Consider the following 14139-nt stretch of genomic DNA (forward strand, 5'->3'; position numbering starts at 1 on the left):
GTGTGTGTGTGTGTAAGTAAAACCGCATAAGTAAAGCTGTAAAAATAAAGTTGTGGAAACACCATCTCCTGCCTGCCGCGCTTCAGTATTCCACCCCATTAGGGAAATACTACAGTGGTGCTGAAAGCTGGGATACTGAAGGGAACCACCCATGGAGTCCTCCCCATTCAAGGACCTGATCCATGTCCTCACTACTGCCCAACAGAACCAGCACCAAGCACTGATCACCCTCTGAAAGGAGCAGGAACAACGGTTCGAAGCCTTGATGCTGGCCCAGCAGGAAAAGGGCCAGGTGTTCCAGCACCTGCTCGCATTGGCAGGGTCCTCAACCGCCCCCACAACAGACCCTCCCCATGTCACTCTCACCATGATGGGGCCACATGACGATCCAGAAGCCTTCATAGCTCTCTTCGAGTAAGTGCTCGAAGCATGGAGTAGCCAGTCGAGCAGCGTATGGCGCGCCTATTACCGTTACTGACTAGAGAGGCACAGCTCACCGCACAGCAGCTCCCTGCCAACAGCCAGCTCATCTATGCAGACCTGAAGTGAGCCATCTTGCAGTGTGTGTTGGCCACTCCCCATAACAACATCACCAGCGTTTCCGGAAGCTGACGGAGGAGGTTGGCTGGCTATTTGCATTCGGTCAATAGCTCCAGGATGCCTGCCAGTGGTGGCTGAGGGCGGATGACCAAAATGCTGAGGGGATCATCAACCTGGTGACACTGGAGTAGTTCATTGCATGACTTCTGGAAGGAACAGTGGAGTGGATCCAGTGTCACTGCTCGGCATTGCTGGAGCAAGCCATGGCATTGGTGGAGGACTATCTGGTGGTGGCTCCAGCAGCAGGAGGACATGCTGCCTCCTCTTTCTTTCTCTCCCCTTCTCTTTCCCCCACTGCGGAGGCGGGGGTCGGCTTCCCCCCCAGCCAGCCTGTTGCACCCGTGGTGTCCTCCTGTCTGTCCCTTCTGTGTCTGTGTCTTCTCCCCCCCAAGGAAGTGATGCCCATAATGCTGGTGCAGAGGTGAAGCCTGGGCTGGTATGCTGGTGCTGCAGGGAGCCTGGACATCTCCAGAGTCAGTGTTCCATGATGGAGGTGGGAGCTGTGGTCCAGATCCCCAAAGCACTAGAGACTGTCTTTGATCGGGCTGGAGCGTGTCGTATACCGGTGAGTGTCCAAGGGGATACGCATTACACGCTGGCAGATTCCGGCTGTAATTAGATCTCAATCCACCAAAGCCTAGTACAGGGTGAGGCATTGGGGAGAACACAAGTAGTGAAGGTTGTGTGTGTGCATGGGGATGTCCATGATTATCCATTAGTGTCAGTCCACATTCTATTTCAGGGAGAAAAGCATACCGTAAAGGCAGCAGTTAACCCACGTCTCACCACCTGCTGATTTTGGGGACTGATTGTCTGGGGTTTAGAGACTTAATGAAGTACATAGTAGTAGGATAATATATCACGGGGGGGGGGATCCTGGTGTGGCATTGACTGTGGAAGCTGTCACAGAGCTGTCTACATCAGCACCATGTCAGGGCAATACGAGGAGTGAGGAGCAGCTTGCCCCTCCTCCCTCTCTTGGGGATTCCCTTGAGGATTTCCCATTAGAGCAGTTGTGAACTGAGCCTCTACATCATGCATTTAACCAAGTGAGAGTAATCGATGGTCAATCTCTCTAGCCAAATATGACACCCTCCTTCCCATACTTTGCAATTATTAAGGATAGGCTGTATCGAGTGATGCAGGACACTCAAACCGGTGAACAGTTAACCCAATTGTTAATCCCAAAGAGCCATAGGGAACTCATATTCCATGTGACTCACTTCACTCCCATGGCCAGATATTTAGGACAGGATAAAACACTAGCCCGAATAATGGCCCAGTTCTATTGGCCAAGGATTCATGGGGATGTCCGTCAGTGATGTGTGGCATGCCACGAATGCTAATTAGTAAATCTTGCAGCCACCCCAAAAGGACCACTGCTCACTGCAAAAAATTGAAAACTGAATTTGAGGAGAAAATTACTTAATACTAGTGAAATTATCTTGCTGCATTGACGGATATTTTTACTTGATAAGACATCTTAGAATAAGTTGGTTGCAATCTAGAACTAAGTTTAATAATCTCAGAATTGGTGTCTTGTGTTCTTCTAATAGGAAATGTTAGATAGTTTCAACTATTTTCAAGATATTTTCACTTGCTAAGATATCATTTTTTGCAGTGCACCCACTCCCTCTAATCAAGACCCCCTTTGAAAGAATTGGCATGGACCTCGTCGGTCATCAGTCATTACAAGGATATTGCTTTATTTTAGTTCGGTCAACTATGCAGTGCAATATCCAGAAGTGATGCCTTTCCGCAATATTTCAACATGCAGTATTGTGGAGGCGCTCTTCCGCATTATCTCCCAAGTCAGGATTCTGAAAGAACCTGACCAAGGCATTTATGTCATGAACACTTTGCAAGCTGTATGGGTTATTAGGAATTAAATCCATCCACACCAGCATTTACCACCCACAAACAGATGGCTTAGTGGGACGATTTAATCAAACCCTTAAAAATTTAATTCAAAAGTTTGTAAGCGAAGATGCACATAACTGATCCTAGTTACGTGCCTCTTCACTTACAAAATGGTTTGTGCCCCTGTTATTTGCAGTACAAGAGGTCCCCCAAGCCTCCACAGGATTTTCACCATTCGAATTATTATAAGGGCGGAAGCTGTGTGGCATCTTGGACGTGCTGTGGGAAAATTGGGAGGAGGGACCTTCAATGAGTAAAAATGAAATTCAGTATGTTCTTGACCTGCATGCAAAGCTCCACACCCTCATGCACTTAACCCAGGAGAATTTACTGCAGGCGCAAGAACGTCAAGCCCAGCTGTACAACAGGGGTGTGCACCTTAGAGCATTTATCCCAGGAGAAAAAGTGCTCACATTATTGCCCACTTCGAGCTCCAAATTAGTCGCCAAGTGGCAAGGGCCCTTTGAGGTCACATGGCGAATCAAGGATGTCGACTATGAGGTGAGGTGAACGGATAGGGGAGGGGCACTGCAAACATATCACCTCAACCTACTAAAACATTGGAATGAGGGGGTCCTGTGGCATTGGTATCAGTAATTCCGGACAAGGCAGAGCTGGGCCTGGAGGTAAAAAAAGAAAAATACTCAAACCACTCCGGTCCCCTGTGGACATCACCACCTCTCACGGGCCCGACTTGCAGAGGTTACCAGGTTGCAAAAGGAATTTTCCGATGTGTTCTTGCCCCTTCCCAGTCACACCCACCTCATAGGACACCATGTTGAAATGCCCCCAGGGGTGGTGGCCCTATCACTTACCCGAGCGCACACACAAAAAAAAAAGTGGTTCAGAATGAACTCAAGGCCATGCTCGAAATGGGCATAATCGAGAGTCCCACAGTGACTGGAGCAGCCCAGTGGTCCTGGTTCCAAAGGACAATGGGTCGGTCCGGTTCTGTGTGGACTACAAAAAAGTCAACACGGTGTCTAAATTTGATGCATACCCAATGCATTGATGAGTTGCTCGATTGATTAGGCGCTGCTTGATTTTATTCGACACAAGGAATATTGGCAGATCCCCTTGACTCCTCTATCCTGAAAGAAAATGGCCTTTTCTACACTGTTCAGATTAGACCAATTTGTCATGCTTCCTTTTGGGATATTTGGGGCTCCCGTCACCTTCCAGCGGCTCATGGACAAGATCCTCCCCCCCCACGCCGCCTATGTGGTGGCCTACCTGGACGCAATGATTGGCTGCGGCACCTAGAGCACCTTAGGGCCATCCTAGAGTTTCTGAGGCGTGCGGGTCCCACAGCTAATCCAAAAAAGTGGATTGGGCGGGTGGAAGTATGGTATCTGGGTTCCTACTTGGGTCATGGGCAAGTGCATCCCCAAATTGACAAGACAGCAGCGATTGCAGCCTGCCCAAGGCCCAAGACCAAAAAGGGGGGTGAGACAGTTCCTGGGGCTGGCTGGCTACTATTGCAGGTTCATACCTAATTATTTGGACATCACCAGCCTGCTGACTGATCTCACTAAAAGTGAGCACCAGGTCCAGTCCAGTAGATGGAGCAGTGTTGACAGGCCTTCACTAAGGTGAAAGCTGCATGGGGGCCACTCTTAAACGCCCCTGACTTCTTGCTCCCTTTTATTTTACAGATAGACGCATCGGACAGAGGGCTGGGGGCCGTTCTGTCCCAGAAGGTGGAGAGTGAGGAACATCCAGTGCTGTACATCAGTCCTAAGCTCTCGATGCATGACAGTAAGTATAGCACCATCAAGAAGGTGTGCCTGGCCATCAAGTGAGCAGTCCCCACCCTTCAATACTACCTACTGGGGCGCTCTTTCACCTTCTGTTTGGCCCACGCACCCCTCCAGTGGCTCCACCGCATGAAGGGTGCCAATGCGTGGACCATCTGTTGGTATCTCGCCCTCCTGCCATTTAAATTTGAGGTGGTCCACAGGCCAGGGGCACAGATGGTGGTGGCAGACTTCCTATCCCGTCGGGGAGTCCACTGCAGGCCGGACGGCTCCCTGGTCTGAGTCAGGCGGTGGGGGTATGTGGCAGTGGGGGCATGTGGCAGTGGGGGCATGTGGCAGTGGGGGCGTGGCCAAGCATTGGTTTGTGAATGGAGGGCAGTATCAGGGAAGGTGAGTGGCAAAGTCAGTACACCTGTTGTCAGTTAACGTCGTGTCTGTGTGTTACAGTGAAGATGGAAGGTAGAAAAGGAGGGAGAGGGCGACGAGAGGGGACTCTCCTAACCAGAACGTGTGTGTGTGTGTGTGTGTGTGTGTGTGTGTGTGTGTGTGCAAAAACATACGTGAAGCTGGAAAGCTGCAAAAATAAAGTTGTGTGTAAACACCATCTCCTGCCTGCCACACTTCAGTATTACACCCATATCAGGGAAACACAACAACCCTTTTCCTAAAAAAATTAATTTGCTTATTGTCCCATTTCCAGAAAGATAGATCACCCAAATTCACAGAGAACAGACGAGTCAAACCTCCTTTTGAGAAGGACGTAGGGAGCCTGGAGGAGAAATCTGTAGAAAAGTGCAGACAGCCTTTGACTGTTGGACAATTTGTCTGACTTAGACAGCTTTTGCAGGGTTGCTGCAACTCCTACACACTAAAAATTGGGTAGCAACACAATAGCAAAGAAACAAGCAAAGTTAGAATAATTTAGAATGCAGAGAGCAAGGCTGAATTGAGGAAAAGTTTCCAAGGGCACCAAAGCAGTGGCTACAGAATAATTTTAAAGTGTGATTCAGTGTGAATGCAACAGGAAACAAGAAGATAGGAAAGCCACCATTTTGGAAACTGAGGGACAAACATTTGTCTAATGAGCTTGTGTATTCTACTAGTGCTACCTTGCAGAGATGGACTCTGATGCATTGGTGAAAACACTTCTGATTTGTTTATCAATAAAGTAGACAGAGTTTTCTAATGGTTCAACAGCAGTCAAAAGTTTGGACACACCTTCTAATTCAGTGTTTTTCTTTATTTTTTATTAATGAAAAGACATTTCATGTCTTAAAGTAATAAAAAATAAAGAAAAACACTGAATTAAATAAAATTCAGTACACTGAATTAACCCCTCCTAGAACTGCCACCTTATTGTGGTGGAGGGGTTTGTGTGCTTGAATGATCCTAGGAGCTATGTTGTCGGGGGCATTATGCCCCTGGTAGGGTTTCCCAAGGCAGACAGGTCCTAGGTGACAGGCCAGACCAAGAGCAGTTCACCAAAAAACCCCTATGGAGAAAAAATCCAGGACCGTGACATCGCCCGGTAGGACGCAGCCGGGGCCCCACCCTGGAGCCAGGCCCGGGGTTGGGGCTCGTATGCGAGCGCTTGGTGGCCGGGCCTTTGCCCATGGGGCCCGGCCGGGCTCAGCCCGAAGAGGTGATGTGGGCCCGACCTCCTGTGGGTTCACCACCCACAGAGGTAGCAGTAGGGGTTTGGTGCAATGTGGATTGGGTGGCAGTCGAAGGCAGGGGCCTCGACGACCTGATCCCCGGACACAGCGGCTGGCTGTTGGGACATGGAATGTCACTTCGCTGGGGGGGAAGGAGCCTGAGCTTGTGCGGGAGGTTGAGAGGTACCGGCTAGAGATAGTCGGGCTCACCTCCACGCATAGCTTGGGCTCTGGAACCCAGCTCCTCGAGAGGGGCTGGACTTTCCACTTCTCTGGAGTCGCCCGTGGTGAGCGGCGGCGGGCTGGTGTGGGCTTGCTTATAGCTCCCCAGCTCAGCCGCCATGTGTTGGAGTTTACCCCAGTGAACGAGAGGGTCGCCTCTCTGCGCCTTCGGATTGGGGAGAGGGCTCTTGCTGTTGTTTGTGCCTACGGGCCAAATAGCAGTATAGAGTATCCGGCCTTCTTGGAGTCCCTGGGAGAGGTACTGAGGGGTGCTCAGACTGGGGACTCCATTGTGCTACTGGGGGACTTCAATGCTCACGTGGGCGACGACAGTGACACCTGGAGGGGCGTGGTTGGGAGGAACGGCCTCCCCGATCTGAACCCGAGTGGTGTTTTGTTATTGGACTTCTGTGCTAGTCACGGTTTGTCCATAACGAACACCATGTTCGAGCATAGGGGTGTCCATAAGTGCACGTGGCACCAGGACACCTTAGGTCGGAGGTCGATGATCGACTTTGTAGTTGTTTCATCTGATCTCCGGCCCTATGTCTTGGACACTCGGGTGAAGAGAGGGGCTGAGCTGTCAACTGATCACCACCTGGTGGTGAGTTGGATCCGCTGGCGGAGGAGGAAGTTGGACAGACCTGGCAGGCCTAAACGTATGGTGAAGGTCTGCTGGGAACGTCTGGCCGAGCACTCTGTTGGGGAGGTCTTTAACTCCCACCTCCGGGAGAGCTTTTCCCAGCTTCCGAGGGAGGCGGGGGACATTGAGTCTGAGTGGACCATGTTCTCTACCTCCATTGTGGACGCAGCTGTTCGGAGCTGTGGCCGCAAGGTCTCCGGTGCCTGTCGTGGCGGCAATCCCCGAACCCGGTGGTGGACACCGGAAGTAAGGGATGCCGTCAAGCTGAAGAAGGAGTCCTATCGGGCCATGTTGACCTCCGGGACTCCTGAGGCAGCCGACGGGTATCGGCAGGCCAGGCGTGCTGCAGCTCGGGCAGTTGCGGAGGCAAAAACTCGGAACTGGGAGGAGTTCGGGGAGGCCATGGAGAAGGACTATCGGTCGGCCTCGAAGAAATTCTGGCAAACCATCCGGCGCCTCAGGAGGGGGAAGCAGTACTCTGCCAACACTGTTTACAGTGCGGGTGGGGAGCTGTTGACCTCGACTGGGGACATTGTCGGGCGGTGGAAGGAATACTTTGAGGATCTCCTCAATCCCACCGTCATGTCTTCCACTGAGGAGACTGAGGCTGATGACTCAGAGGTGGACTCGTCCATTACCCAAGCCGAAGTCACTGAGGTGGTTTGCAAGCTCCTCGGTGGCAAGGCACCAGGGGTGGATGAGATCCGCCCTGAGTATCTCAAGTCTCTGGATGTTGTGGGGCTGTCTTGGTTGACACGCCTCTGCAACATCGCGTGGCGGTCGGGGACAGTGCCTCTGGAGTGGCAGACTGGGGTGGTGGTCCCTCTTTTTAAGAAAGGGGACCGGAGAGTGTGCTCCAATTATAGGGGAATCACACTTCTCAGCCTCCCAGGGAAAGTTTACTCCAGGGTACTGGAGAGGAGAATTCGACCAATAGTCGAACCTCGGATCCAGGAGGAACAATGCGGTTTTCGTCCTGGTCGCGGAACACTGGACCAGCTCTATACCCTTCATAGGGTGCTCGAGGGTTCATGGGAGTTTGCCCAACCAGTCCACATGTGCTTTGTGGATCTGGAGAAGGCATTCGACCGTGTCCCCCGTGGTATTCTGTGGGGGGTGCTTCGGGAGTATGGGGTTCGGGGCTCTTTGCTAAGGGCTGTCCGGTCCCTGTACGAACGGAGCAGGAGTCTGGTTCGCATTGCCGGCAGTAAGTCAGACCTGTTCCCAGTGCATGTTGGACTCCGGCAGGGCTGCCCTTTGTCACTGGTTCTGTTCATAATTTTTATGGACAGAATTTCTAGGCGCAGCCAGGGGCCGGAAGGAATCCTGTTTGGGAACCACAGGATTTCATCTCTGCTTTTTGCGGATGATGTTGTCCTGTTGGCTTCTTCAAACCAGGACCTTCAGCATGCACTGGGGCGGTTTGCAGTCGAGTGTGAAGCGGCTGGGATGAGAATCAGCACCTCCAAGTCCGAGGCCATGGTTCTCGACTGGAAAAGGGTGGCTTGCCCTCTCCAGGTTGGTGGAGAAGTCCTGCCTCAAGTGGAGGAGTTTAAGTATCTCGGGATCTTGTTCACGAGTGAGGGAAGGATGGAGCGTGAGATCGACAGGCGGATCGGTGCAGCCTCCGCAGTGATGCGGTCGCTTTACCGGTCCGTCGTGGTGAAGAAGGAGCTGAGCCAAAAGGCGAAGCTCTCAATTTACCGGTCGATCTACGTTCCGACTCTCACCTATGGTCATGAGCTTTGGGTAATGACAGAAAGAACAAGATCGCGGATACAAGCGGCTGAAATGAGTTTCCTTCGCAGGGTGGCTGGGCGCTCCCTTAGAGATAGGGTGAGAAGCACAGTCACTCGGGAGGAGCTCGGAGTAGAGCCGCTGCTCCTCCACATCGAGAGGAACCAGCTGAGGTGGCTCGGGCATCTTTTTCGGATGCCTCCTGGACGCCTCCCTGGGGAGGTGTTCCAGGCATGTCCCCCCGGGAGGAGGCCCCGGGGAAGACCCAGGACATGCTGGAGGGACTATGTCTCTCGGCTGGCCTGGGAACGCCTCGGTGTTCTTCCCGAGGAGCTGGCCGAGGTGTCTGGGGAAAGGGAAGTTTGGGCTTCCATGCTTAGACTGCTGCCTCCGCGACCCGGTCCCGGATAAGCGGAAGAAGACGAGACGAGACACTGAATTAAATAAAATAAAACCAAACATTTCTTAAATAAAAATTAATATTTCTTATTAAGACATGGCTTAAAGTAATGATGTCAGGTCTCTTTATTTAGTTGAGTGGTTCTTGAAATATTACTATTGAATAGAGCTATTTACTGTATTTTTACTATTTTACTGTTTTGATCTCAAATACATTAAGAAGGCAAGAAATTCCACTAATTATCTTGTGCTACATTAGTTCTTCTGTGGGATTGGCCCTGTGGGCTAGCCTTTGTGTCCCATGTGAATCAATGAGCTTTCGACACTCATGACCATGTTGCCAGTTCACTGGTTGCCCTTCCATGGACCACTTTTGTTAATTACTAACCACTGCATACCAGGAACGCCCCACAAGATGTGCCATTTTGTAGATGGTCAGACCCAATCATCTCGCCATCACAATTTGGCCCTTATTGCTCAGTCATTATTTGTCCCTAGTCACTCAGATTCTTATGCTTTCCCATTTTTTTCCTGCTTCCAACACATTAACTTAAAGAACTGACTGTTCTCTTGCTGTCTAATATATCCCACCCCTTGACAGGCACCATTGTACTGAGATAATCAATGTTATTCACTTCACCTGTCAGTGGTTTTAATGTTGTAGCTGATCGGTGTATGTTCTGTAGTTTTGATGTCTTCACTATTCTACAATGTAGAAAATAGTCAAAATACAGAAAAACCCATGAACAAATAGGCATGCCCAAACTTTTGACTGGTACTTTGCTAATGTAACAGATTTGATATTTGATAAATTTGATATTTTAATTGCTGATCAAAAATTTGACTTTGGATTCAGAGCACCTCATTAAAAAATTCTGACAAAATTAACATGTTAAGCTATAGACTTAACATGCTGTTAAGGTGTGCTCTGACATTGACGTCATGGCCCATGAGAGATGTACAAGTGCTCATGTGCAGAATAAAGTGAGCTCTCTGTTCCGGCAACACTGACACAATCCTCTGTGAAGTAAAGGAAGCCAAGAAGCCTTTATTTGATTGAGTGGTTGTGTCTATTACTAGGTACTAGATTGGTGATTGGGTTGCGCATGTGCATTCTGTGCTACGCACTTTCTGGTTCCTGAGTTGTTTGCGACGAGTCTTTTTTTTCCACGAGTGTTGGCGTTAATTACTAATCTTTTTAAAACTTTTTTCTACAAATAATTTTCCAGTATCCTCTTCATTTTTATTGTACTGTCACTTTCCTTTTTGTACTTTCCACTTTTGCTTTCCTTTCTCTGTTTTTTCTTTTTCTCTCTCTTTTTTTGGAAGAACGTCGAGCCCAGAAGCTTTCTTTTTCTTTTTTTCTCCTCCTGTGTAAAGACCACAAGCAGAGGCCATCTACATCGGATCTGCTTTAATATCAACAGATCTTCGATTAAGGTATGTGAATCATCATGGCACACCTTCAGCCTGCTCAGTGCACTGAGTGCAGGATGTTTAGTCATTCTTCCTCCGTCGCTAGCGATAGCTTTACTTATGATAAGTGCAGATTAGTTAGCTCTCTGACAGAGAAGATTACAGTGCTAGAAGCACGTGTCCAGGCTTTAGAGAAGGCCAGTGAGAATGAGAACAGTATAGTTTCTGTAGGGGAAAGTCTGGATGCCCTAGGTGGAGTTAGTAATCCCCCAACTCCAGCATTAGAGCCCTTACAGCAGGGTGAATGGGTGACGGCTCGGCAGCATAAGCGTAGAGCCAAAGCTACTGCTGAGGCTCGGCCACGGGAGCACCACTCCTCTCCGTGTCATGTGTCAAACAGCTTTGCTCTCCTTAGTGATGCACCCACTGAGAAACCTCAAAGAGCTCCGGCTATAGAGGACTTTATCGTACGGCACATGAAATTAGCTCAGCCTTTAGGGGCACCATCAGCTTTAGTCAGGTGTATACCAGGAGCCAAGGCACCGGACATAGCAGGTAATCTTAGGGTCCTAGGCAAGCACAGGTTCTCAAAGATAGTTATCCATGCAGGAGCTAATGATATGCGCCTTCATCGGTCTGAGGTTACTAAGAATAACTTTGTAGAGGTGTTTAAATTAGCGAAGGCGATGTCCAATGCTGTAGTATGCTCTGGCCCCATCCCAATGTGGCGTGGCAATGTAGCTTACAGCAGGTTTTGGTTGCTGAACTGTTGGCTGTCCAGGTGGTGCTCTGAAAACAGTGTGAGCTTTATAGATAATTGGGCTAATTTTGAGGGCACTGCTGGCCTGTTAGGGCGGGACGGTATCCATCCCACTCGGGAAGGTGCTGCTCTCATTTCCTGCAGCATAGTTCATAGTCTCAGAACAGGCCTAGTTAATTTCTGACAATCCAGAGCCAAGGCCAGGGAGCAGACGAACAGGCTAAACTGACTGTCTGCTAGCTGCACAGAGTCGTCACTCAGGGTCCACTACATCAAGACTGTGTCTGTTCCCCGAGTTAAACAAAAAGGTAGAAATATTCAGAGAGTTTGTTTCAGTAACCTAATCAATATAAAATTAATCATACTGACTGTACAGCTGCTGCCAGCACCTTTGATCTAAAGGTGGGGCTATTAAATATTAGATCTCTTACATCTACACCCACGACAGCAGTTCAACCCACAACAACCTCATCGTCAAGTTTGCTGACGACACCACTGTGGTTGGACTCATCTCGAAGGGAGACAAGGCAGCCTACTGAGAGGAGGTCCTGAAGTTGGCAATCTGGTGTTTGGAGAATAACCTTGCTCTGAACACCAAGAAAACCAAAGAGATCATCGTTGACTTCAGGAAGAACAGCATTGACCTAGCCCCCCTTTATATCAATGGTAAGTGTGTGGAGAGGGTCCATACCTTCCGGTTTCTCGGCGTTCTCATCTCCGCCGACATCTCCTGGACAGAGAACATCACGGCAGTCATCAAGAAGGCTCAGCAGCAGTTACACTTCCAGAGAGTCCTCAGGAAGTACAACCTAGACTCCAACCTGCTGCTGACCTTCTACTGCTCATCCATTGAGAGCCTGCTGATGTACTGTATCACAGTATGGTACGGCAGCTGCACTGCTGCAGACAGGGAGAGGTTCCAGAGAGTAGTAAAGGCAGCACAGAAGATCATAGGCTGCCCTCTCCCCTCCCTGATGGACATTTACACCTCACGCTGCCTCAGCAGAGCTAGGAACATTATCAAGGACAGCTCCCACCCTGACTTTGATCTGTTTGACCTGTTGCCCTCAGGGAGGCGCTACAGGTGGATCAAGACAAAAACAGATAGATTCAAAAACAGCTTCTTTCCAAAAGCCATAACCACCCTGAACTCGAATATGCACTGACTTTATAGTCTAACGCTCACTGTGCAATACTTATAATGTGCAATACCCGGACTCTCTCTGTGCAATACTTAAAATATGCAATACCCCACTCCATAATGTGGAACACAACACTGTACATAGCACCCTTTTTTCCTTCTCTTTTTTATTCCATATTTTATATTTTATGCTGTTTGCACTGTGATTGGAGTTGCTTTTAATCTCATTGTACATGTGTATAGTGACAATAAAGGCATTCTATTCTATTCTATCTAAAGTGCTAATGGTTAATGAACTCATTACTGATCAGGAGTTTAATGTACTGTGTTTAACAGAAACATGGATTAAGCCAAATGAATATATAGCATTAAATGAAGCGAGTCTTCCTGGATACAGTTATATACACCAGCCTCGTCTAACTGGCAGAGGAGGAGGCATTGCAGTTATTTATAATGATTATCTAGGTGTAACACAAAAACCTGGTTATAAATTTAATACATTTAAAGTTCTTCATACGCATATAATGTATGCAGCCTCAAAAAATAAGTCTACCCAGTTAATTCCATTACTTATTATATACAGGCCCCTGGGGCCATATTCTGAGTTTCTTTCTGAATTTGCGGATTTTATCTCAGATCTGGTTATTTCCTTAGACAAAGCTTTAGTTGTCGGAGATTTTAATATTCACTTCGATAACCCAGAAGACCCTTTGAAAACAGCATTTTGTCCATTTTAGATTCAGTAGGGATTAATCAGAATGCCATACCGACCCATAATGGTGGTCACATCCTCGATCTAATACTACCATTTGGGTTAAATGTAGAAAATATAGTCATACTTCCACAGTCTGAAGTTATCTCAGATCATTATCTCATCTCATTCAAACTATGTCTGAGTAACAATATATGCACCTCACCGCGCTACTGTATTAAACAGTCACGTCAACTACTGCACAGAGCTTTATAAATGATCTCCCAGAGTTATCAACTTTGATTGGGTCACTATCAGCCCCTGCAGAACTTGATCAGGCAACTGAATGCTTAGAGTCAACATTCCGCCATACCTTAGATAAGGTAGCTCCTCTTAAAAGGAAAATGGTCAGAGACAAAAAAATTAGCACCCTGGTATAATGATGACACTTGCACATTAAAACAGACCACTCGAAAATTGGAACATAAATGGCGTCAAACAAAATCGGTAGTGTTCAAATTAGCGTGGAAGGAGAGCTTCCTGAAGTATAGAAAAGCTCTTAGTGCTGCTAGATCAACATATCTCTCCTCCCTAATAGAAGATAACAAAAATAATCCTCGATACCTATTTAATACTGTAGCAAAATTAACCAGGAATAAGTCCACTATAGACACATGCATACCTGTACTATACTAGTGCATCTCAAAAAATTAGAATACCATGAAAAAGTTCCTTTTTTTCATAATTTAATTCAAAAAGGTAAACTTTCATATATTCTATATTCATTACATGTAAAGTGAAATATTTAAAGCCTTTTTTGTTTTAATTTTGATGATTATGGCTTATAGCTCATGAAAATCAGAAATCCAGTATCTCAAATTATTAGAATAATTCCTAAGATCAATCAAAAAAAGGATTTACAATACAGAAATGTCCAACTTCTGAAAAGTATATTCATTTATACACTCAATACTTGGTTGGGGCTCCTTTACCATGAATTACTGTATCAATGCGGTGTGGCATGGAGGTGATCAGTCTGTGGCACTGCTGAGGTGTTATTGAAGCCCAGGTTGCTTTGATAGTGGCCTTCAGCATATCTGTATTTTTGGGTCGGGTGTTTCTCATCTTCCTCTTGACAATACCCCATAGATTCTCTATGGGGTTCAGGTCAGGCAAGTTGGCTGGCCAGTCAAACACA

At 48.0% G+C, this 14139-nt stretch overlaps 1 protein-coding gene across 1 annotated transcript in view; it reads right to left on the reverse strand.

Annotated features, from left to right (window-relative positions):
- The window catches only part of ptprz1b (protein tyrosine phosphatase receptor type Z1b), an 89944-nt gene that overhangs the window by 49232 nt on the left and 26573 nt on the right, over window positions 1–14139 (reverse strand). The window contains exon 11 of the mRNA XM_060903508.1: window positions 498–674. Coding sequence (XP_060759491.1) covers window positions 498–674 — 177 coding nt within the window. The remainder of the gene's footprint in view (window positions 1–497; window positions 675–14139) is intronic.

The sequence above is a fragment of the Neoarius graeffei genome, chromosome 21 (assembly GCF_027579695.1).
Source record: "Neoarius graeffei isolate fNeoGra1 chromosome 21, fNeoGra1.pri, whole genome shotgun sequence".
In the NCBI taxonomy this organism is placed as follows: domain Eukaryota; kingdom Metazoa; phylum Chordata; class Actinopteri; order Siluriformes; family Ariidae; genus Neoarius; species Neoarius graeffei.